This window comes from Periplaneta americana, chromosome 17 (assembly GCF_040183065.1).
Source record: "Periplaneta americana isolate PAMFEO1 chromosome 17, P.americana_PAMFEO1_priV1, whole genome shotgun sequence".
NCBI lineage: Eukaryota > Metazoa > Arthropoda > Insecta > Blattodea > Blattidae > Periplaneta > Periplaneta americana.
Genome location: NC_091133.1, coordinates 62,713,095 through 62,739,447, shown reverse-complemented (window position 1 = coordinate 62,739,447; position 26,353 = coordinate 62,713,095). Strand labels below are relative to the sequence as shown.

Here is a 26,353-nt window from a genome sequence, read left to right as displayed (position 1 = left end):
GATACTATTAATGATATCTAGTAATTATTTCACAACAAGAAAGAGAAATAATTATTCTATAAAGAATACGAATTAATTAAAAAATATTATTTATTTACGCATAAAGCTGTACCTCTTCCTCTTTTACGGGGAAAAAAAAAGAGAGGGGAAAGATGGGAAAAGTTCATTTTAAGTAAATAAATGTTGGCACTTAAAAAAAAAAAAAGCATTAGGAATGCTGGAAATATGTACTACTGTAGCAGTATCGAAACTGATTATATATTTTGTATTATGACAACGTAAAACATGTTCCAATAATTGAAAAATATATTTTTAACATTTAAGCTATGATGCATATAAAATCAATAGTGAACACAAAAGTTGCCTTTTATTTTCTTTCTCATCATATTTAAACAATTTTAAATTACACAATATTAAAGATGAACGTAATAAATATATATATGCGATACCATAAACGTTGTACTAACAAGATGGCCTCGATTTGACAAGTTAATGAATATAAAATATAGATCGTGTAAAAGCACTAGCGAGAACTTCTCAATTAATTTGAAAAATCAACATGGGAAACAAGCCTAAAGAGCATCGAGAAAGAAATTATCACAGAACGTTTTAAAATAAAGACAATTATAATATATAAATATATCGTATATGCATTGTAAAACCATCAATTATTGCTTTCTTTCCTAGTTTTAAAAGTTCACACAGCACAGTTAGGCTAACAAACCACAAGTGAAAGATATGCTATAAAGTTGAACATTTGAAAGCCAATGAAGGTTTTTTTCAGATTTATGAGCATCATTTTCAAAAACATTATAATTATTTTTAGATTCGTGCACTATAAAGAAATGGAATGACAATAAAGCCATTTTGGCACAAAGAGCGAAATGTGTACAACAATGCAAAATATGGAAGCTGATATCAAGGAGTTAATAATTGTGCAAATTATACAAGGGATTATAATTAAATTGACGATGTTCAGCATGACACAGCACGGACTGTAATGATCATAGGAGTGTGAAATCTCGTAGGTATGCTAATTAAGCAATGCACTCGCGATTTATGCAAAAAAAATAGTTCCAAGTCTTGCCACCAGCTGAAAATTTGGCGCTGTAAGCAGTCAGGACGTGGTATGGGTGCAGGAAAAAGGCAAGAAAGATCAAACACATGAACACCTCACGGGCCTGTTATGTGTATAGTGATAGGGACCTGCTTGTGATTCCAGCTTTGAAGAATGCAATTGTGACCACACTATTATTTAGATGCAAGATGGGGTAACACCACATGTCGCTCGCCAGGTGAAAGATTTGCTGTGAGAAACTTTCAGTAACGACCAATCATCTCTAGACAATTTCCAGATGTGTGCCATTCAAGATCGCCCGACCTAAATCCATGTGACTTCTGGTTGTGGGAATATTTGAAAGATCATGTCTATCAGGGACATATCCGGTCTCTGCCTGATCTAAAGGATCTAAAGACTAACATACGACATGTCATTCTGATTTCACCAGATATGCTGCGAGTAACTGTTGTCCATGTCGTGTTACGAATGCAACATGTTGCTGAGGAGGGAGGCCATGTTGAACAGTGTTTGTAACCATAGTTCCTAGTAAACGTGCCAGAACCATCGTTATCATGTGTTTGATCTTTCCTGCATTTTTCCTGAGCCCATACCACGCTCTGACTGCTTACAGCGCCATATTTCCACCTGGTGGCAAGATTTGGACCTAATTAATGTTTTTATAATTCGCGAGCGCATTGCTTAATTAGCATATCTACGATCATTACAGTCCATGCTGTGCCATGCTGAACACAGTCAGTTTAATTATAACCACCTGATATTTCCGATAGATTAACATAGATGTTTCAACATTACTGTCACAACACAATACGAGAAATATAGTAAAGCAGCATATCACAATTAGAAATAGGCGTGCATGTGAAAACTTGCATTATTTGATTTGTTTTCTACTCTCTTCCATTCACCTCAATACTGATAATAAATAATCTAAAATACAGTATAATAGTGTGGTCACAATATATAATGTAGGTAAAAAGCAGTTTAATTGTTATGCATTTCAAATATTCTGAACTTCTTTTCATTAAAAACAGTGTCTACAAAACGATAAAATCATTGTGATGTTAGTTTTGGACACTTCATCCATATGTCGAAACAAAGTGTCCGATGTTTCATAACTATACATTGCATTCAGGACCACCCACAGGAATTGTGGGTCTTTCCACAAGCATATTTTGTCTCAACAATATTTTAACGAGTGTTTAAATTCATTATCATTACTAAAACAACAACTTACGAAATGTTATTACTATATGACAACCTTGTTCGTTACTGAAACTGAAATATTATTTGGGCAAGGGAAATTTAAAAAAACCCTCTAATTATAAACGTGTTCAATAATCAGTCTTACGGACAGTAAAAACATGAGATGCAATTTTAAAAATGCAGGCATAATTTAGTGAAAATATTTAAAACATAATTATTTATATTTAACACAAATTATTAACATATAGATGTAACTAAGTCAGTGTAGTCTAATTCTTATAGTATCATAACTGAAACATCACATTTATAGAAGATCTTGAGAAGAACTTTAGTCTTAAGCCTTCAATAGTAGCCTACGTCTTAAAAATTGCTGAACAAGTGAATTATTATTTCAATAATTTGTGATTTAACAGAATTCTTCTTTGAAGTAGAAAAAGTTTCGTGAATATGTTGTGTCTTCCTCGCCATAAAAAATTTATAAAACTCGGGCTGGGCACTCCCACTCAAGTGATGTACCCTCATGGGCGGCCCTGTTGGATTTGTTACATCCAGATATGCATGTTGGCATATACAAGATCATGGACACAGTCCTGAATACGAAACCAATAAGTAATTCCAAAGTATTAGGAATTTCAACACTAGGTTCAAACACACATAAACTACACAACCACCACTGATAAAATTCGTTGTAATTCTTAAAATGTCATAGACATTTCAACTTGTTTCTTTCTCCAACATAACAACTTACTTTTCCTCTACAATTGATATACATAGTAAACAGAACTTCGCTACTATTACTATCTCTCAATTTTTCCTATCTGCAGCTACATTAACACAAGAATTATAGAGCTACCGGCGTAGCTCGGTCAGTTAAGCGCTTGCCTGCCGATCTGAAGTTGCGCTCAGGTGCGGGTTCGATTTCCGCTTGGGCTGATTACCTGGTTGGGTTTTTTCCGAGGTTTTCCCCAACCATAAGGCAAATATCAGGTAATCTATGGAGAATCCTCGGCCTCATCTCGCCAAATATCATATCGCTATCACTAATTCCATCGACGCTAAATAACCTTGTAGTTGATACAGCATCGTTAAATAATCAAGTAAAAAAAAGAAATACAGCATACAATTATAGTAGGAATTGAACGAAGAACATGTTTCTATCTACAGTACCTTTGTGTCGGCATGTCTGCTGATAAAAAAAATTACATCTAGTCATATAACGAAGTTTTATTTATTTTGTATTACTAAGTTCAGTAATATGTTTCAACACTATTTACATATAACACAGTCACAACAGCGACCTGCTCTTTACAATATAACATGACTAGCCATAACTAGACATAGAATGCTTTACATCTCTTTAATTACTTTTAAACAGAAGACATTTTGAATTTAAAATCGTTCATCAAGGAATATAAAATAGAAGCTAAAGGAAAAGTCTCACATTTCAATGCCCTTAATTTTTCTTTTAATGAGCTGTCTTTGAAAAATAAATTTATTCAACCTAAACTTTAAATATCTAAGAAAACAGATGTAAACTGATACCATTACAGTTGCTTTAAGCTTTTAGTAGTCAATTATGTAACTACAGAATCGCCATTTTTCTGTCAGCTGTCATCAGCTGCCATAATGATTCTCTTATTTGTGAATTTGTAGCTACTGGTGTGATAATTTGAGATGGAGGCATATTACTCGTTGTCTGTTCTCTTCAACACCCGTACTGAGAGATACGAGATGTGATATTCTTGGAAACTTTCCTCTCGAAATATCAATTATAATTCTAGGAAATCTCTGGATCCCAAAATGCTGCTATCTGCAGCCATGGTTAATAAGACGTGCCTAAGTTACTGTTCTACAGATTCTACTCTGCGCAGAAGAATCAAGCGACAGATCGCCAAGGAGCAACGAGAACGTCTCAACTCATTCACAGTGACTGTTGACAGATAAGATCGCAACAATTTACGACCATTCACGTCGGTGAATGTTCATCGTAGAGTAACATTTACACCTGTATCGAACTGACCATCTCTGCATCGCGGAAACTTCACCTATCATCTCAGCATTGATTAACATAGTTTGTCCAGGACCGGCACACTTTCAGCAACAAGTGATCTGTCAGGTTACGGTTGCATCTCTATCACAAGCACAAGGAGAGAAAAAGAAGAAGAAATTGGTGAAGTAGGCTGGTAAGAGCACCAGATTACCCGTGACAAGAATGAGACTGTAAAAGGAATTAGTAAAATATATCGAGACAATGGCGAGAATGGAACAATGAAAATGAAGAACTAGATTAATAAAATAATTGTTGGTGATAAATAGTTTAGAATGATGGCATGAATGAAGAGTTTTCTAGTTTTTATTTAGTCTCACTTACTTGAAGTTCTAAATAAATTCAATGTTTCTAGTAATTCATGTATGTGAATAAAATTTGTACATAACTAATGTTAGCCTATGAGACAATGTATGTGTTTGAAAATACAAATGAGGCGTATAGTTGCAAAATCAGATACATAACTTTTTTTTCGAAAAACAACTCCAATAGATTCTATGAGATTCCTCGCTAATATTAACAGCATCAAAATGACAATAGAAGAAAAAGCACTGATTCAATATGAAAAACTTATTAGATTACCAGGAAACAATTGGCATTCATACAGTCCTCTCTGTAGATTGAAAACTCAAAAAAGTTTCATATCCATTGTTCAAGAATTAAAACAGAAAATCAATATCCCGAATTTAAAAGAAAACCTACAAATTAAACCAAACCCTTTAACTCTATTAAATATAGAATATAATCTAAATTTAACAGAAGAAATACTGAAATCAGAAGTAAACACTGAAATACTAAAACAATTGTCTTTAGAGACGATTAATATTAGATACCCTCCACAAAACTGGCTTCATTTATACACTGACGGATCCTTGATCTCCAGAGAACAAGGTGCCAGTGCAGGTGTTACGTGCTGTCTCTTCTCACTTTATAGATCTCTTGGGTATGGAACAACAAGTTTTGATGGAGAAATCATTGCAATAAGTGAAAGTCTCAGGAATCTTCTATGCCACATCAGTAAATTTAGGAATGCAGTTATATTGTCAGACTCCAAAGCAGCTATTCTATCAATAGTCTCTAAACACACACCTTCATCTCAAACAGCAGAAATAACTAAAATGCTCTCTCAATTAATATCACTTAATAAAAGAATTGTATTCCAATGGATACCATCCCATTGTGGAATCCTGGGAAACGAGAATGCGGATGCTTTAGCAAAGAAGGGCAGCACTGCTACTTACAAACCTGTTACCAAATCTACATATTACTCTGTAAAAAGATTTATTAAATCTACATACTTAGACTTCAACAAACAAAATTTGATAACACAATCCCAAGGGAAAAAATGGAACTCTCTGCATCAAAATCCACAGTTAATTCCCGATTTACCACGAAAATCGTCTGTAGCTGCATTTAGATTGGCAAAAGGCCATGATTGTTTGGCCAAACACCTGCATAAAATTGGAATATATCAGTCCCCTAACTGTCCATTGTGCAACTCAAACCAAGAAATGGATTCGGAACACCTCAAAATCTGTGCTTCAGTGGCTGGTCATGATAATATCTTTGAAAAATATTGGAGTGCAAGAGGTCAAATGACTTTATTGTCAAACGCCTGGCATTAGAAAACAACAACAACTTTTTTTTCGAAAATGAGTTAATGTTATATTTCATAACTTCATATGATTCTACAACTGCTATAGCACTGTTATGTTCCAAAGCCAGATACATCACATGGATTTGTATGATGAAAGAATAGTTTTGGTTGCAAATCCTTGGTTCTTTGCAAACGTTTTTCCTTCATACTGAAAAATTATGCTTTAGTGATGTATCTGATTTTGCAACTAAACGCCTCAAATGTAAGTGCAATCTGTATTTTACGTAGTTCGTAACTAAAGAATAGAAACTAGACACTTCTGAATTGTTAAATAGCTATAAACTTGAACTTTAACATAGTAAAAAGGACACTTAATAATACAAAAGTAGTTTTGCTTTCATTATTTCAAATATTATTAAAGCATACAGTTTACATGTAGATAAGAATAAAAATTATAGAAATGTAAAATTAATTCCCGTAATTCTTCCAAATACGATCCTGTAAAAACTGTTTCAAATGTATCTTTTGTAATAATTATATAAACGCATGTAAAATAAGAATGCAACTGAATATAAATGTATTTCTTACAATAATAACTGACTTTAGTGAAAATTTAAAGGTTATAAAAAGAGTGTTCTAATACATATGAAAACGTTTCAAACTTTCAAAATTAAATATTCTTTTTCTTAAAATGAGGAGAGAGTACATGCTTTTAGCTTAGATATACAGAAATAAGTAGTTTTAAAATGAAGAGAGAATATATATTTTAAGCTAGCACAAACACATGGTGCAAGAGAGTCTTTTTAGATATTAATGAACAAAAAAGTGTAACATTTTACTCCTTTGTCAGAGGTTTTCGAAAAAATAAATATTTTGTATTAAAATTTTGAGTGCAAATTCTGCGAAATTGCTTAAACATACAAGCTGCTTTTCAGGACAGTGTACAGTACGCTATTTATAACTATGTTTTATTAGTAATTCGGTCACGGATAGTATGGGTTTCGATTTTTCATCTAAAAAAATTGCGAATTCTACTTATTGACTGTAGTAACAGTGCCTTTGGTAAACTGGCAATGCTCCAGTAAGTGTACCTCAGGAAAATTACACTCACCCCTCTGCAAGTGAGTAAAGTGAAGGAGTATGTACTGATATTTATGCCCTGTAACGTTGCTACATTTTACATTAGATTTTGTATCAAAAACATTATTTGGCAAAATTTTCTCATAATGATCTGACTTGTAACTAGTATGAATTAATGTATTACATTTGTTTTACATTATATTAACAACTGGGTTATTTAAAGTAACTGAATGATACAGTTCTAATCTGTTCCTTAAAAGCAAAAGTTTGTCAAATGAATAACTGTCTTAAAGACAAAGGACAAATTAAATTACATGTAAGTATTTTACAAGACTAACGCGTTTTTTTTTTCCGGAGAAATCAAATCACTGAAAATGAATCAGAGCTACATAAATATAAAATACTCAATACTTTATATTATTACTCCGAGTAACATTACTAGAATGTTGACACTTTCACAACCCATTCTCTCAAATAAAACCACGTACTATTTGATGATAATTACTTTTGTTTATCCTAAACTCCTAGATAACTTTTCAGATACCTCTTGCTGACGGATTAAATTCCAATACAGTCCTCTCTGGATCTTCAGGGATTCATGAGTACCCATCTGGAAAAAAGAAAAAGGTAATTTTTCATTTCAAATTTTACAGTATATTTCAACATAAGCACCTTAATCACATCAATACTTTATAATATTCCATTACTGAATTGACAGCTTAACTCTAATAAAAATATATATATTGTGACAGCGACGTGAGATTCGAACTCACGACCAGCGTCCCACATGAAAGCAGATCGCACAGGCTGCACGGAACATTGAGTGACGTCGCGCGGTGGAGAGAAGAGAGAGGGTGTATTACGTCACGCGACGAGTTTGCGCGCGCATCTGATGCTGGTAGAGAGGAGAGGGCTCTGGATTTCTCTGGAATGCCATCTCTAGAGACGGGTGGAACCCTCGAGATTACGTCACTGTGGTTATAAATTACGGTCGCGAAGGAACGACAGCAGTTTCAGAGTTTTCAGTTATTCAGTCAGAAAGCCAGAGCAAGCAAGCCAGCCGGAGTTCGACTCGAGTGTGCGTCCGCATCTGCGTCAGCATCCGAAGGCCTGAGTTCGAGTGCAGTGGACCGCAGTTGGAGGGACCCGAGTTCGAGTACAGTGAACTGTCTCTGAAGGTCTGTGGTTCGAGATACCGTGAACTCGAGTGACTGAGATAGAAGAACTGTGAACTGAGAACTGGTAGTTCTGATTTGTAAATAGTGCTTTGTAAATATTAGTTAAGATTAACAGTTCATTGTTGTGCGTAATAGTCCAAGTAAATTGTCATTGTCGTCGGTGGAGTGCTATAACGAATACGGTGTTGAATGGAGATCCAATTGTTGACGAGAGCGTTTAACGTGAATTGTAGAAAGGAATTATTGTTGTAACGAATAAATTACATTGTTGTTACTAATAAAATTCACATTGGTGTCAGAACCGGGACATTATCGACAATGGAGAACCTACAGCTGATCCTGCAAGCCATCGCGGAACTGAAAAACGACCTAAGTGCAGTAAAAGCAGAAATGAAGAACGATATCAGTGAAGTAAAAGATAACATGAACGACATGAACAGGCACATCAGTGAGGTTAAGAACGACATAAGTGATGTTAAAACGGTGATGAAAAGTGACATAAGTGAAGTGAAAGGCGACATAAGTGAAGTGAAAACGGAGATGAAAAGTGACATAAGCGGAGTGAAAGATGACGTCACTACGCAAATTGAAAGCGTTTCAGCCCACGTAGATGGAATTGTCGCCATCGTGAAAGACGAACTCAAAGCCGACCTTGACAACCTAAACAAGAATTTTACAACTATAAACGAGACAGTAACCGAATTGAGACAGGAGGTAGACCATTTCGACGGCAAAATCCGCGATCTCGAGCGCCGTCAAGAGCAGACGAGCGAATTGCTGGACAAGACGAGTGAGGTGATGGAAAAACATGCTGAAGAAAACAAGCACATCCTCGCGTTGGTGGATCGCCAGGCTAGAGAACATAAACAGATAGTTGCCGAGGAGGTTCGACGAGCCATGCAAGAAGCGGCCACAGAGTTGAGGACTCCATATAGTGCCCCTGCGGAACCATCGGCTTCAGCCAGACATCACAACGTCAAGACGCCGAAGTTCGACGGTACGACGTCTTGGGCGATATTCCGTCGCCAGTTCGAGGCCATCGCAGAGCACAATGGGTGGACGCCAGCAGAGAAAACTACTCAGCTGCTGGCCGCGCTTCAGGGACAGGCGTCGGAGATTCTTCACAGCGTTCCAGAAGATGGGACAGCCGCTGAGATAATGGCGGCCTTGGAGGGACGTTATGGTGACCATCAACTTGCTGCAGCATTTAGGACCCAACTAAAAACGAGGGTCCAACAGTCAGGCGAGTCCCTGCAAGAATTCGCGATGGCGGTGGAACAACTGGCCCATAAGGCGCTCAGGGGCCTACCTAATGACTTTATCGCTGGAGAGGCGGCCTACACCTTCGGCAGCGGAGTTCGAGACCCGGAAATAAAGCAACAGCTACTCTTGGCAGAGCATCGCACCATCAATGCAGCTCTGGCGGCGGCCCTCAGGATGGAGGCAGCCAAGTTGACGGCGAACGTCTCGGCATCGCACCGGATTAGGAGCGTCGCGGCGGCCGACGTCGAGGAACGTCAACCGAAATCACCCGAGCGACGAAGACGAGGAGTGCCCACCTGCTGGTCCTGCGGCGAGCCTGGACACCTGAGGAGGGACTGTGACCGATCTGGTCACAAACAGGAAAACTAAAAGGGGCCGATGCGATGAGGGGCACGTCGGCGCCGTCATCACCATCCCCTCGGCTGATTTTGAAGACGGTTAACAGAAGATGCGACGATGGGCTGATTGCTGACGGATGGATAAGAGGCCGCCCATGCAGAGTACTGGTAGACACCGGGGCGTCGCTCACTATCGCCAGACCGGAAGTCGTGCGTGGACTACCTGGGAGGACGCCGCTGCGCCAGTATGAGCTACGTACTGCCTCAGGCGAGAACCTGCCCATCCAAAAAGAGGTTTTCCTGGACTTGACCTTGGGAAAGAGGAGACTGGAGATGTGGGTGTTCGTCGCCAACATCACTGAAGACGTCATCCTGGGACTCGACGCCATGCGGATCTTCGATGCAACGGTGGACGTCCGGCGCCGTATCCTCCGTTTTGGTCAGGATGAAGTGTTCCTGAGGGACGTCGAAGACCAACCCATGGCCGGCAGACTCACCTTGGAGAATCAAGTGACAATCCCAGCAGGCTGCGAGATGGTGGTGACGGCAAGACTGGACGGACAACCTAAGAGAAACCTGCTCCTCGATTCGCAAACAACTCCGATAGATGGGGTTTATGTGGCCAGATCCCTACTCCCGAATCAGAAGGTGGTACTGGTGAGGGTCCTGAATGTCACCAATCGGGACAAGGAGGTACCTAGTGGAACTGTACTAGGTAACGTCGAGCCGGTGGTGTCTGTGACGTCGCTGGCAGAAAACGAGGAGTGTCACCGACCACGTCCAGATCTAGACCCACCACTGAAAGAGCTGGCTCGAGAATTGCCGGCGAATTTAAGCAAAAGAGAAAGAAGACAAGTCCACGATCTACTGACAGAGTTTCAGGACGTGTTCAGTCTGTCTGAAAACGACTACGGGAGAACGGATAAAGTTCAGCACCGCATTGACACCGGAAATGCTCGCCCAATCAGACAACCTCCTCGACGCGTCCCTCTAGCTAAACAGAGGGAGATTGACAGCCAACTGGAGGGCATGAAAGCAAGAGGGATCATCGAGGAATCCGACAGCCCTTGGTCATCACCTGTAGTGCTGGTGAAGAAGAAGAATGGGGACCTGCGTTTCTGCGTGGACTACAGAAGACTGAATGACGTCACCAGGAAAGACTGCTTTCCCCTCCCACGAATTGACGACACCTTGGACACCCTGGCCGGAGCAGAGTGGTTCTCGACGTTGGATCTCAAGTCAGGATACTGGCAGGTGGCGCTACATCCTGAGGACAAGGAGAAAACGGCATTCTCTACAGGCCAGGGACTATGGCAGTTCACCGTTATGCCGTTCGGCCTCTGCAACGCCCCGGCTACATTCCAGAGACTAATGGAGTCCGTAATGAGAGGCCTGACATACGACACCTGTTTGCTGTACCTTGATGACGTCATCGTGGTGGGCAAGACTTTCGGCGAACAGCTGTTGAACCTGAGGAAAGTGTTCGAGAGACTGCGACAAGCCAGACTGAAGTTGAACCCGAAGAAATGTCATCTATTCCAGAAGAAGGTCAACTACTTGGGACACGTAGTAGGGACCAACGGAGTGGCCACGGACCCGGAGAAGCTACAAGCCGTCAGAGGATGGCCGAGACCGAGGGACAAGCAGGAGCTGCGCCGCTTTCTCGGCCTCTGCACTTATTACAGAAGGTTCGTAGCTGGGTACGCCAACATCGCTAAGCCTCTAACCCAGCTGACCGAGGAGAAACGACAATTCCAGTGGACAGACGAGGCGGAGTCATCCTTCCAGTCGCTGAAAGAGGCGCTCTGCACTGCTCCTGTACTGGGATATCCCATCCCTGGAAGGAAGTTCACGCTCGACACGGACGCTAGCAACGTAGGCATCGGCGGAGTACTCTCTCAGGAACAGGACGGGCAAGAGAGGGTGATTGCCTACTTCAGCCGAACATTGTCCAAGGCTGAGAGAAACTACTGCGTGACCCGTAGAGAACTTCTTGCCATTGTGGAAGCCCTGAAGCATTTCCACAAATATTTGTATGGCCAGGAGTTTCATCTGAGGACAGACCATTCTGCACTCACCTGGCTATTGGGCTTCAAGAATCTGGAGGGGCAGACCGCCCGTTGGGTTCAACGTCTGCAGGAGTACAACTTCACCTCTGAACACCGACAAGGGAAGAAACATTCCAACGCTGATGCCCTATCACGACGTCCGTGCCCGGATGGCTGCAAACACTGCCTGAAAGTAGAAGAGCGGGATGGCGCCCACGCAATCCGAGCAATTGCCGCCCAGCCGAGCCCAGGATGGGATAACGCCGCCATAAGGAGGGAGCAGCTGGAGGACCCAAACATTGGACAGCTACTACGTGATGTGGAGTCCGGCCAGAGACCAGTATGGGCCGATATCGCCAACCGTAGCACCACTTACAAGAGCTACTGGGCCCAGTGGGAATCCTTCACTGTCAAGGACGGTATCCTGAAGAGGATTTGGGAGTCGGCCGATGGAAGGACCCGCATAGAACAACTTGTCCTGCCCAGGAGCAAGGTGAAGGAAGTGCTGGAGGAGACTCATGCTGGAGTGACTGGAGGCCACCTGGGAGCCAACAGGACGCTGGACAAGTTAAGGCAGAGGTTCTATTGGTTGCATCAGAGAACCGACACGGAACAATGGTGCCGAAGATGCGACACCTGTGCAGCCAGTCGCGGACCAAGGACCCGCAGCAGGGGAGCCATGCAGCAGTACAACGTGGGAGCTCCTTTTGAGAGGATCGCCATCGACGTTGCTGGACCGTTCCCGGTCACGGATCGCGGGAACCGCTACCTGCTAGTCGCCATGGATTACTTCACAAAATGGCCAGAGGTGTACGCGATTCCCAACCAAGAGGCTTCGACGGTGGCCGACGCGCTGCTTGACAAGTTCATCTGCCGATTCGGGGTGCCCCGGGAATTGCATAGCGATCAGGGGCGCAACTTCGAATCCAAACTGATGGGAGAATTGTTCGAGCATCTGGGGGTGCATAAAACCAGGACCACTCCCCTCCACCCACAGTCCGATGGTATGGTGGAACGCTACATCAAAACCTTGGAAGAGCATCTGCGGAAGGTGGTGTCCAACCATCAACGAGACTGGGATGCCAGAGTCCCACTGTTCCTCTTGGCCTACAGAGCTTCGGTCCACGATACAACAGGGATGACACCGGCAAACATGGTCTTCGGGAGAGAGCTGCGCCTGCCCTGTGATCTGCTGTTTGGCACGCCACCCAGCGCCGACCAGCCAGCGAGTGACTATGTGGCAGAACTCACCGAGAAGTTGAATGGAATTCACCAACTGGCCAGAGAGCACCTCAAGATGGCCAGCGACAGGATGAAGGTGCGCTACGACAGATTAGCCAACTCTGCAGGATTCCAGGAGGGTGACCTGGTGTGGCTGTATCGACCTACCAGGACCAAAGGGAAATCACCAAAGCTGCAGCGTGCCTGGGATGGACCATACCGCGTGGTGACCCGGATCAACGACGTGGTGTACCGCATCCAGCGACAACCTCGAGGGAAGATGATGGTGGTGCATCTGGACCGATTAGCAGCCTACCAAGGGACTGCCCGAGACGAGCAGTCCTAAGGAGGGAGCAATGTGACAGCGACGTGAGATTCGAACTCACGACCAGCGTCCCACATGAAAGCAGATCGCACAGGCTGCACGGAACATTGAGTGACGTCGCGCGGTGGGGAGAAGAGAGAGGGTGTATTACGTCACGCGACGAGTTTGCGCGCGCATCTGATGCTGGTAGAGAGGAGAGGGCTCTGGATTTCTCTGGAATGCCATCTCTAGAGACGGGTGGAACCCTCGAGATTACGTCACTGTGGTTATAAATTACGGTCGCGAAGGAACGACAGCAGTTTCAGAGTTTTCAGTTATTCAGTCAGAAAGCCAGAGCAAGCAAGCCAGCCGGAGTTCGACTCGAGTGTGCGTCCGCATCTGCGTCAGCATCCGAAGGCCTGAGTTCGAGTGCAGTGGACCGCAGTTGGAGGGACCTGAGTTCGAGTGCAGTGGACCGCAGTTGGAGGGACCCGAGTTCGAGTACAGTGAACTGTCTCTGAAGGTCTGTGGTTCGAGATACCGTGAACTCGAGTGACTGAGATAGAAGAACTGTGAACTGAGAACTGGTAGTTCTGATTTGTAAATAGTGCTTTGTAAATATTAGTTAAGATTAACAGTTCATTGTTGTGCGTAATAGTCCAAGTAAATTGTCATTGTCGTCGGTGGAGTGCTATAACGAATACGGTGTTGAATGGAGATCCAATTGTTGACGAGAGCGTTTAACGTGAATTGTAGAAAGGAATTATTGTTGTAACGAATAAATTACATTGTTGTTACTAATAAAATTCACAATATATATATATATATATATATATATATATATATATATATATACACAATTAAAAGGGTTCACTATTCATACATTACAGTCTTCAATGTATTGCCTAATTATCTTAAAGCTTTGCAGGATTTAAGAGAAAACATTCTGAACAGAATTAATCAAATTTCTTCATATTCATACCTTCTACAAAACAGATGAATTGTTTATGTTTGTAAATTGACTACATATATACACAATTTTGAGACATTTAGAGTTTTAGTAGAATTTTTCTAACTTGTCTCTGAATTCACCAAGATCAAAATCAATTGGAACACATTATTCCTCATTTATTAAAGAAACTCTCTGCAAATGTTGAAAAGTTTTTATGGAAAAGAAATGATGAAAAACCAATATACATAGAGAGCTATTACATCTCCATTTCCACAAGTCCTATACCAGATCATGATCATCAATATCTTCTAAATTGTTCTCACTACTGTCGTCTGAAGTTTTTGGAAGTTTCCTTGCTTTTATTAGATGGTTCTTTTATATCTTGACCTTAATACTTCCCGGTTATTGAATATTCAACAAATGCTGCTTTGAGATAAATCCCTTCAGCTTCTTTCATACATTTAAAGGGTTGATACACATACTTATCTCAGATGAAACAAAGATTGCACCTGAGTTCTATTCTATGATTGAAAATTTGTTTCAAAACTTCTAAAGAGTCTCTGAACAATGTCAACTTCACAACACAGGACTATGTTTTTTTTAGTAGGTTATTTTACGATGCTTTATCAACATCTTAGGTTATTTAGCGTCTGAATGAGATGAAGATGATAATGTCAGTGAAATGAGTCTGGAGTCCAGAACCGAAAGTTACCCAGCATTTGCTCATATGGGGTTGAGGAAAAACCCCGAAAAAACCTCAACCAGGTAACTTGCCCTGACCGGGAATCGAACCTGGGCCACCTGGTTTCGCGGCTAGATGCGCTAACTGTTACTCCATAGGGGTGGACAGGACTATGTTGTGAACTTTTCTAGCAATCCTTGATATTTCGCTTTATTTCTTCCATTTGAAGAGACAGATTTAGTTTTGAAGTACTAGTGATGAGTAATTTGTCATTACAGCTTTTACAGTACAAGATGATGTCACTCAACGAATGTCCACCAAAACAATGATAATGTCAGTAATCATGACTCAGTATGGCATGTCAGCTGCTCTTGTATTAGCCAAAATGAATGCAGGTAGCAGACATTCAAGCTTTCAATATTGGTAAAGACAGCTCCCTTATCCACTGAGAAGATTTATTCAGTAGAAACACCATAATTATTAATGACTTCATATTACAAAATGGAGCTATCTCACACTTCATTTGTGCAATAAAGTAATAGAAGACTGTTCTACCTTCCATAATATGCTACTAACTCACTTTTTTAAACTAACCCTTTCAATTGTATAAAAAAATGTAATTATATTTTTTTCTTACCTCTATTATCACGCCATCATGCAGCACAACTATCATGTCTGCATTCTGAACTGTACTAAGTCTGTGAGCAATAACCAGGACTGTTCGGCCTTTACTGACATTGTCTAGAGAAGTCTGCACAATCTTCTCTGATTCAGCATCAAGTGCACTGTAAAAAAACAAATAGGAATAAAACAAATATATATGAGGAGCATCGTAATTCAAAATGTATTAAGTCCACCTGGGGACAAAATTTATGTTGATACTTTTTCTTACTTTATCTTTCATGCTGCTAAGTCCGATTTTTTTTCAAGGCATCATATTTGTAAACCATAAAAAAGTGCTAAAAAGTAATGAAAACTTGTTCAGTTTACGAATAATTCTGTTTTTCGTCATTCCTGTAAAAATACTGTTTCTTGGACATAATACGATTTGAAATGATGTTCCTCATATAGTTTAAAGGAATTTCCTCAGTGACTGGGTGGTACGTTTGTCATTAGATCAGAGGGGTTCCGCAGGAGGAAAATTGGACAATGCTGCGCACCTGTATTTTTTACTTATGCGCGGGGTACTTGAGAAAATATGGTAATTCTTTCTTCAATTCAAGAATATGAACTGCTTTCCTGAACTTTTTGAAAATTTGTGAAATTTATTTTTTATTGCCTGGCTCCCATTGAAGTGGTGAAAGAATGTTTTCAATGGAGGGAGTGTAGTAGTCAGATAAAAGAAACAAGACTGCTAGTCTCTTCTGTGAAGAGAATATTTCTTACACAGTGCAACTTAAAAAAAATTAAATATTTAGATTTTCATAATGATCTAAATTAAAATTCACTTCCCCTTATGAAATTTCAGCAAATGAAAAATACTTAACTTGTGACATGAAATGAAAAACAAAAGAAAGCACTGTAATTCTTTTTCCATGAAATGATCTGTAAAAAGTTAAAACATTTGCATGAAAAAAGTTCTTACAATTGTTATTTATATGCTTCAATTACTACACAACACGAAACGAAATACTGTGGAAATTCCACAAAGATAGTAGAATTTAATGTTCGTAAAGGTAAAGGTATCCCCGGTCGGCACCACGCTCTGACCGCCTTTTACCCCTGGGAAAGACCCGGTACTCAATTTTATAGGAGGCTGAGTGAACCTCGGGGCCATTCTGAAAGTTTGGCAACGAGAAAAAATCCTATTACCACCTGGGATCGAACCCCGGACCTTCCAGTCCGTAGCCAGCTGCTCTACCAACTGAGCTACTCGGCCGCCCATTTAATGTTCGTAATTAGCAATATAATAGATTTTTTTTATTTTTACATCAAGAATCAAGATAAAAGCAAAAACAGACTCTAAGCAACATTCAAAACTTAATTCAGTGTATTGTATTATGATTATTAGTTAAATCTAACCCTTTTACATTGCCCTTGGTTCCTAAATTTGAGAATTTGCATTTAGCATTTTTATGCAGAAAAATATAGTCTTTGCAAAATAACTGAGAAATTAGAGACAGAAATATTACAGCAACCATCTAAAATTATCATCGTAATACTAATAAATTTCAAAATATCTATTGCATAATTATTTGAAAGTGGAAAGTTGTTTACAACGAAAATATTATAGTAAAAGACCTAGTCACAAATAACGATTTTCTTAAACACAACTCATGGTTCTTAACCAGGGACGATTTCTCAGAGCATGCTATGCTTGCTGCGCAAGCCCAATATTTTCGTAGAATGTGTATTTCTCAAAATGGGATTACGTACACTAAAATTTATTTTGATTTTTGGAATATTGTATAGGTGTAATACCATCCGCAGGTTGCACACCGCAAGTATCGCAACGCTTGCTTGTTTCTCGGAGCTACAGAAAAGACATAGAAATAGCGAGAATATGATGAGCGCCTAAGTGCCTTCCTCCTTAGTCCGTCCTAGGTGCTCTGGTCCAAGAGCTACACCAACGACTATTTAACGTTACACAGAGCAGTATTGACAGCGGGAATGTGCTGTGATTTGCGAGTGCAATGTAATTGCATGAGCGGAATGCATGTGTTAGCTGCTGCATGTATTATTAATTCTTAAACATTAATTTGAAGTATTGCAATGAGTTCGGAATTGTGTGTTATTGAAACCCCATTATTATATCCATTTTCCCGAAGGACTATTCAAGAGAAGACAGACATTATAAAGAATATGTGCGCTCGTTCAGTGCAGCTCAATACAACAATGTGCATTGGTTGGCAGTGTCGAAAAAAACTAAATAAACTGTTTTGTTGGCCATGTTTGTTATATTATATCGAACTTCTACATCTGATAAGTGAATATGATCCATGACTCATAATGATTTCATAATTATAAAATAAATTATTTATGTGGGTCTGATTATTTTTATTAATTATGAATTATTATACCCTCCCATCTTCCCCTACGAATAAAAGAGCAAGCCTAACTTTCGTGACTAGCATTCGCCCCTGTTCTTAACGAACTTAATCCAGGAATCTGAAATGTATGACTGTAGGTCATATGTTTCAACGAATTCTCTTGTCCTTTTACAGAAGATTTGTGTTAGTATTTAAACAGCATTTATATGTTGGACCTGTTACCAAAAGCTGCAAATACCCTAAGATTTTGTGCCTTGCTGACCATGATAAAAGTCTAAATCATACTTAACTAACCCTGAAATTAACTACACTACCATACACACGTGTAAGAATGACTGACAACACAAACTGATAAAAAAATACCTTGTGGCTTCATCAAGAATTAAAATGGAAGGGTTCTTGAGAAGAGCTCTTGCAATTGCAATACGTTGCTTTTGTCCTCCTGAAACAGTGACTCCTCTTTCACCGACTACTGTTGAATAACCCTCTGGGAAACTCTGGATAAATTCGTCAGCATTTGCTAATTTCGCTGCTTCTATAACCTAAAAAAATGTAACCAGTTTAAACAATATGTAAGCCTATAATATTATTATCACACAAATTTTCACTAGTATGATGTTAAAAATTTAATATAATTTTATTTTAAATAAAGTATTCACCACAATAAAATGCTATTATACATTTTATCGAATTCATGAACTACAACAGTATGTGTAAATGTAACCCAGTTAATTTCTAAATGTTGGTGATGAGTTCACAAAGCTCACACATTATTTTTACATAAGATAACACAAATAAACTTAAACTGAGAAATAAACATTTTAATCATATATAAGCCTCAAACATTGATAACAATTGGTAAAATAATCACAGCAAAATCGTGACTCGTAAATGTTATCACAGTAATTACCATTATTTCATTACAACAATAACGAAGGGATTTAACGGTATAATCCTTATCTCTTTCTGAATTTTATATGTATCAGAAGCCTGAAAATCTAGTGATGACTGGGAACCATTTTGAAACAGATAAAGTTTTAAATACTAAAACTTAATCTGTTTCATCACCTCAGCCTCACAAATTTTGCTGAATTATAGACTAACTGAATATTAGTATAGAACCAAATATAAATATCAACCAGCTTTTAGAGAACTTCTTACTTACTTATTAGGGAAACAGCCTTATCATTGAACCTAGCCTTCATTTGATCTGTTATTGTACGAATTTCATCTGTTAAGTGGAATTCATTACCCCTGAAAACATTTTATTATGAATGATTCATCACTAGATCATCATAATTATTGTATCTACAAATTTTTTGGCAGATTTGAAAGTGTTGCCAATTACCTTCTTTTATTAAAAGGGGACGGACGGACATTATGTCCAGAGCACAAATGAAGGTAAGATTCTGATGCTTTCAAATTCCGTCAACCATCTCCCAATTTCCATTAAGTGACCCAGGAAATTCCAAGGCTGAGTATGTAGTTACACCATACCAGTGTTGTCATTTCTACGTGATCAGTCTGTTTCTAGTGTTCGAACAGTGAATGTACTGTATAAAAATGTCAAAGCGTAAAGTGTTTTCTTTGGAAGATAAGACGAATATTATAAGTGACATTGAACGTAGTCTTTCGCAAGCAGACATGGATCGACAGCATAGTTTAAGTAAATCAACTGTGAGTAACAGTATACAGTGTAATCCATTCCACAAAAATAAATATTTTAATTACTGTATAGTATTTTATTTTCTTGTTCACAATTTTATTCATTCCTGTCATTTAAGATTAGGGGAGAGACACTTCGGATTTAGTGAACCTAAGATATAGTGAAAGAAATATGCAAGTCTGCAGAGGTTCACTATATCCGGAGTTGACTGTATATATTTATGTTATATGTTAAAATGTTCATGTAAAATGTATATTGTAAGATGAATGTAATGTTTGATTGAAGAGAAACCCTCAGAATCGAGGAGCATTCTCAATTAATAAAAATAATTTATTTTATGTATAACATCTAAATGCCTTTTCTAGAATAAAAATGAAAAATAATTTTTTTAAGTTGTTGTTGTTTTCTAATGCCAGGCATTTGACAATAAAGTCATTTGACCTCTTGCACTCCAATATTTTTCAAAGATATTATCATGACCAGCCACTGAAGCACAGATTTTGAGGTGTTCCGAATCCATTTCTTAGTTTGAGTTGCACAATGGGCAGTTAGGGGACTGATATATGCCAATTCTATGCAGGTGTTTGGCCAAACAATCATGGCCTGTTGCCAATCTAAATGCAGCTACAGACGATTTTCGTGGTAAATCGGGAATTAACTGTGGATTTTGATGCAGGGAGTTCCATTTTTTCCCTTGGGATTGAGTTATCAAATTTTGTTTGTTGAAGTCTAAGTATGTAGATTTAATAAATCTCTTCACAGAGTAATACGTAGATTTAGTAACAGGTCTGTAAGTAGCAGTGCTGCCCTTCTTTGCTAAAGCATCCGCATTCTCGTTTCCCAGGATTCCACAATGGGATGGTATCCATTGGAATACAATTCTTTTATTAAGTGATATTAATTGAGAGAGCATTTTAGTTATTTCTGCTGTTTGAGATGAAGGTGTGTGTTTAGAGACGATTGATAGAATAGCTGCTTTGGAGTCTGACAATATAAATGCATTCCTAAATTTATTGATGTGGCATAGAAGATTCCTGAGACTTTCACTTATTGGAATGATTTCACCATCAAAACTTGTTGTTCCATATCCAAGAGATCTAAGTTAGACAAGGTGATGGTGGTTCCGGTATATTTGAACACTAGATTAACACAAAAAAATTAAGGCAAAACTGCAGCAGCCGAAATGAGATTCCTAAGAAGTGAAATATAGGTACCAGGCTATATGCCTTACAAAGAGTAACAAAGATAGCATATATAAATAATATAGGTTAATCAAGATGCAATCATAATGACAATGGTGACTCATGACTAGTGATGGACTATAGCAATTTCCTTACAATCTGTCATTAGGTTTGAACCTATGAACGTCTATTTCACTAACCACTTGTCCTTTGAAGACAAACATTTTCTTAAAAGTTTACAAATAGATTTTCGAAAAAAATGGCACTGTTACAGTAAAAACGAATGAGTAAAATAATTTTTCTGTTCAAAATAAATTATGGCACATACACAGTAATTTAACATTACCTCATTGTCACTAGCGCCAGGTTTTCCATATCGAATGTTTTCCATAATACTAGCAGCAAATAACACTGGCTCTTGATTTATGAAACCAATACAACTCCCACGCAACCAGGAAGGATCCAACTCACGAATATCTACCCCACTAACAGTGACGGATCCTTCGTTAACATCATAAAACCTGAAAAACAAATATCACATTTCTTCCATACATGTAAAAGGCTACATACATACCTTCCATTGTTCAGGTGAAAAGTACGACTGATTTGCTACATAAAAAGATAAATTATATATCATATCTGCTAAGAATCTCTAAGTAGAAACTTAATACACATTTCGATGTTGGTCTTGTCAACTTTTACAGCAGGTGTAACAAGCATTATAATATACTGAGTACATGCAGACAAGAAATGAAGCAAAGTCGACCACGTCTCTCACGCTGGCAACTTATATTCTGTTTCAAAGATGAATGAAAGTGTCTCTTATTGTAACTGTAAGTTTATTAAGATGAAATGGTAATCCTACTTACTAAACACTAAAACTTATTTTCCATGTCTCTGAATTCACTGAATATGAATACGAAGATGTGAAAAGTAGACAATCAGGATATAAAATAGGAAAAAGGCAGTTTGTGTCATCAGTTTATCTAAAGATAAAATACGATGATGAGTCCTACATAAAAGAATTGAAACAAACTCAATGGTCCTTACAAGATGTGTCCGAAAACAAAAGAGGGAAGAGAGAGAGAGAGAGATGGGGGGAGGGGGGAGAGAGAGAGAGGAAGAGCTAGATAGGAGGGAGGGATGGTGGTAGGAAAACAGTGGGAATAAACAGACAGACTGAAAAAGTTAACACATTGGGACAATATACAGAGACTTTTTTATTAGGTTTGTACAGTGAAGAATGTACACAGTTTCTACTTTCGCAGGTATTCTCTCAATATCTGGCACTGTTTTATTAGCAGCAGAAAGTCTTACTATGGAGAGGAGATTTTCGTCTGAAATTCAGGCTCTCGATCCAGATAAAGAATTAAATTCATTTCTGACGAACTGATCAGCACATCTTATTGTCATACGACCTGGCACCCACACTAATGCGACCTTACTATCTTTTGTCAGTTCCAAGAGGAGCAGAATAGACTCCTCTTGGTCAGTTCAGAGATGATTTCACAACATTTACCGGACAAGCTTAGAATAAAAAATAGTAGCACTCAGAACTTTTTATACTACTTGACTATCTACCATTATAAATATAAAGTATATAGTCTCTCAAATTGAAAGTAGTTTGATGAAGCTGAGTACAATCCAACCTGAAGTGTGCAATATTGTCATGTACCGATAGTATCCAGCTACTCATGCTATAAATGGGTGTTATTATGGAAATTAGTCCTTGTATTATAAATGTGCTTGACATTGGCTCGAAATATTGTTACCTATGTCATATAAATTACCTTAAAGAGTGATGTAAAATATCACATATTTATTGGATAGTTTTAAACATACCTTTCCAAAAGAGCTGCTACCGTTGATTTTCCATTGCCTGAAGAACCAACAATGGCTACTGTTTTTCCAGCAGGCAAATGAAGGTTAAAATTCCTCAACACAACCTATTAAGAATATAGTATTATGATCATATGACAAAATCAATACTTGAAAGAGCATAGAATATACAATTACTGCTTAGATGACAATACAATACAATACAAAGAACTGACATACGAATTTGTAAAAATATATAGAATTTTTGTAGCATTAATTTGTTTTGGAATATGTACATAATCATAACAACCATCCTATGAAAACTTTAGTACACGTACACTACAACTGCAAATATTCCTCAAATTGGTCACAAATAATTTGGAAAAGTATTAAATATACCATGCATCATTTTACATATTACATAGATAATGTCATTAATTTCAAGGAATTATTCTTTGAGATATTTCAAACAAAAACGTTTAATACAATTTTGCTCGTTTTTACTTCCTTTTCGAGAAAAAAATTATTTTATCTGAAACATTTCATAGCGTGTTTTCAGAAAGCCATTGATTTAATTCCCAATATGCTCAGTCAATTTAAGAGAGCAGTGTATTACGATAATAATTGATTGAAGGGATTTTAGTTTTGTCCTTCAAATGTGCAGAAATTTGATCCGAAAAATGTTAACATATTAAAATTCCTTTGCAGAACGAAAAGTTACATTTGTTCGGATCAAATTTCTGCACATTTAAAGGACAAAACTGAAATTATTTAAATAATTTATTATCATAATATAGGTCATTCATTATCTAGTGAAACCAAATTCTTGTGTGCGCTATAGCATATAGTAAGAACCTCATGGTAGAGGTAAGTGGGCTCGCTTGCTATGAGTAGAAGAGTAGTGAGGAAGGGAAGTTTCTCAGTCCACTTTCTTCTTCACCTGATGTGCAGACAGATTCATGAGATACCAAATGGTCTATACTCTGTTCTCTTAAATTGACTTTGCATACTGGGAATTAAATCCATGACTTTCCCAAAACATACCATGAAATGTTTTATATAAAACAATTTTTATCTTGAAAAGAAAGCAAGAACAAGCAAAATTGTATTAAACTTTTTTGTTTTAAATATCTCAAAGAATAACCCCTTGAAATTAATGACATTACTTACAGTTCGTTCTGTATATTCAATACACAGCACTAGGCTATATTTATTCATTTCAGAATATTTATCTGCGTCTTCCAAACTAATGTATAGAATCATTGTACATTTATGAAAGTCTGTTGGATGTTACATCATTAAAAATTAACATATATTTGTAGAAATATTTTTTTTAGTAGGTTATTTTAAGACGCTTTATCAACAGCTTAGGTTATTTAGCGTCTGAATGAGATGAAGGTGATAATGTCAGTGAAATGAGTCCGAGGTTCAACACCGAAACTTACCCAAGCATTTGCTCATATATTGGGTTGAGGGAAAACCCCGGAAAAAAACCTCAACCAGGTAACTTGCCCCGACCGGGAATCGAATCCAGGCCACCTGGTTTTCCACAGGTGTGGATAGAAATATTTTTAATTAACTGGCATACAATTAGGAGTTTTTATTCTAAAGTTATATTCGAACAAACTGTAAGAAATGTTTCGTAACTGACGTTTAAAATCTTAGACTTCCCCTTTTAGCAATATCGTACCCCACTACAGAAAAATTTAAATTCTCAAATTTTGAATTTATTTCAATAATGTTTTCTTCCACTCTATACATAGACAAGCCTCTTGCTTTCGTCATTAAATTTCTAACTAAAAATTATTATTAGAATTCAAAATGCAATTGGTATTATTATACTTTATTTTCTCATTATTCGAGCTTACCTGCTGTGGTCTTGTAGGATATGAAAATGTAACATTGTTGAATGTGACATCAGCGATGAGTGTGTGGTATGGAATTTTTTTACCTCCTGTGATAGGCATAGAGGATTCCAAGTTTATAAACTGGAAAATAATTAATATAACGTAACATTAGTGTACTATATAATACAACCTACCAGAGAAAAAGTCTTTATGTTTAGAGAACATAAGTACAATACCTACTCGTAGTTAATAGTAAAGTAATTATACATATTATAATTGGTAGTAATGTGAATTATTCAAAAGAATATAAATTATTTCTGAAGTAGCCTACAGAAATATTTGTGCAATCCAAATTTATTGAAGTACAGGGTACAGCACAGAAACAGGCGATTTTAAGAACAACTGAGGGGAGATAAATTGCGATCACATTCTGTTATCAATACAATGCCATTTAGTCATCATGTAAAGGTAGAGCAGTACACTACGTGGTTTTGTAATTAAAACTTTTACAACAACGTATTTCGTCGTCATTTTAATTTATATCCTGTCCCAACTGCTCATGCGATTAAAACATGGGTTACCATCTTCGAGAAAAGTGGTTCGACACTGAAGAAAAAATCTCCAAAGAAAAGAATAACAATGTGTACTCCAGAAAACAATGTTCCAGAGGATATAGACAGCATACATCAGAGATGTGAAGAATGTGTGTGTGAATGGTAGTCACTTAAAGAACGTCCTTTTCAAGAAATACCGTATTTTCTCGAATACCCCACACCCTCGAATAAGCCATGCACCCCACTTTTGAGAGGGGGAAAAAAAAATAATAATAAAAAATATAAAAATAAAATAAATACGATAAAATAAAAGGAACTCAAATTACAAAAAAATAAAACTTTCAACAAATGTATTAATGACAAATTACGAACAAGTAAATACAAATACAGTCCAGTTAACAAATAAAATTTTATCCTGGACAGATTATGGTATATGAAAGTCATTTGTAATGTTATGTAATCACACACAAAACGATATTTTGAAGAATGTCCACTTACTTCAAACACTCTTGCTCCTGCTCCCAGACCTCTCACGACATGACCAAACAGAAGAGAGAGTTGTGTCAGAGAGCGTTGAATAGTTTGTGTTGCCACAAGAAATGACATCAGATCACCAGGTGACACCTGGCTGGTTGATAGCAAGTAACCTCCCATGTACAGGGTTGTCAAAACCATTCCATTAAGGAACAGGTTTGTTCCTGCCTAAAATACAAGAATGAAAGTATTTATAATATATTACAAGGAGAACAGAAAAAAGTAGTCTGATTACTGTTAAATATACTGTATAATGGTTTTAGTCTATGTACAGTAAGGTAGATTAAATACAATTCGAAATAAATTGTAGCTTACATTAGATATTGTTAGTTGAATGGCTAGAGAGCTGGAATTCAATAGTGGTGATCCTGCTTCAAATTCCAGGAGTTAAAAACAGAATTTATGGTGGAAAAAGATTGTGTTTGAGGCTAGATTTTGTGAGATACTGCTGTTTCTGCTGTCATTACGTCATCATCATCCTCATCATTACAATCATTGTCGTCATTATCATCATCACATCATCATCCTAGTGCAATGTAGATGCTTAATGTATGGTAGACAATGTCTTAGATGAAAAAGTAATTTATAACTTTGATCTATTCCTCAGAAAAGAGAAAATATGTTGTTTGTTGTTATTGTTTTCTAATGCCAGGCATTTGACAATGAAGTCATTTGACCTCTTGCACTCCAATATTTTTCAAAGATATTATCATGACCAGCCACTGAAGCACAGATTTTGAGATGTTTCGAATCCATATCTTGGTTTGAGTTG

At 38.0% G+C, this 26,353-nt stretch overlaps 1 protein-coding gene across 2 annotated transcripts in view; it reads right to left on the bottom strand.

Moving 5' to 3' along the window:
• Positions 1-349: 349 nt before the first annotated feature.
• Positions 350-26,353, bottom strand: part of LOC138693076 (mitochondrial potassium channel ATP-binding subunit) — a 44,764-nt gene continuing 18,760 nt past the window's right edge. For both annotated transcript variants that reach the window (XM_069816659.1, XM_069816660.1), the window contains 7 exons: positions 25,546-25,749; positions 24,515-24,634; positions 22,671-22,774; positions 21,175-21,349; positions 18,345-18,523; positions 15,629-15,776; positions 350-7,615 (listed from right to left, as the gene is read on the bottom strand). In XM_069816659.1, the coding sequence (XP_069672760.1) occupies positions 7,517-7,615; positions 15,629-15,776; positions 18,345-18,523; positions 21,175-21,349; positions 22,671-22,774; positions 24,515-24,634; positions 25,546-25,749 (1,029 nt within the window). In that variant the 3' untranslated portion in view covers positions 350-7,516. The remainder of the gene's footprint in view (positions 7,616-15,628; positions 15,777-18,344; positions 18,524-21,174; positions 21,350-22,670; positions 22,775-24,514; positions 24,635-25,545; positions 25,750-26,353) is intronic.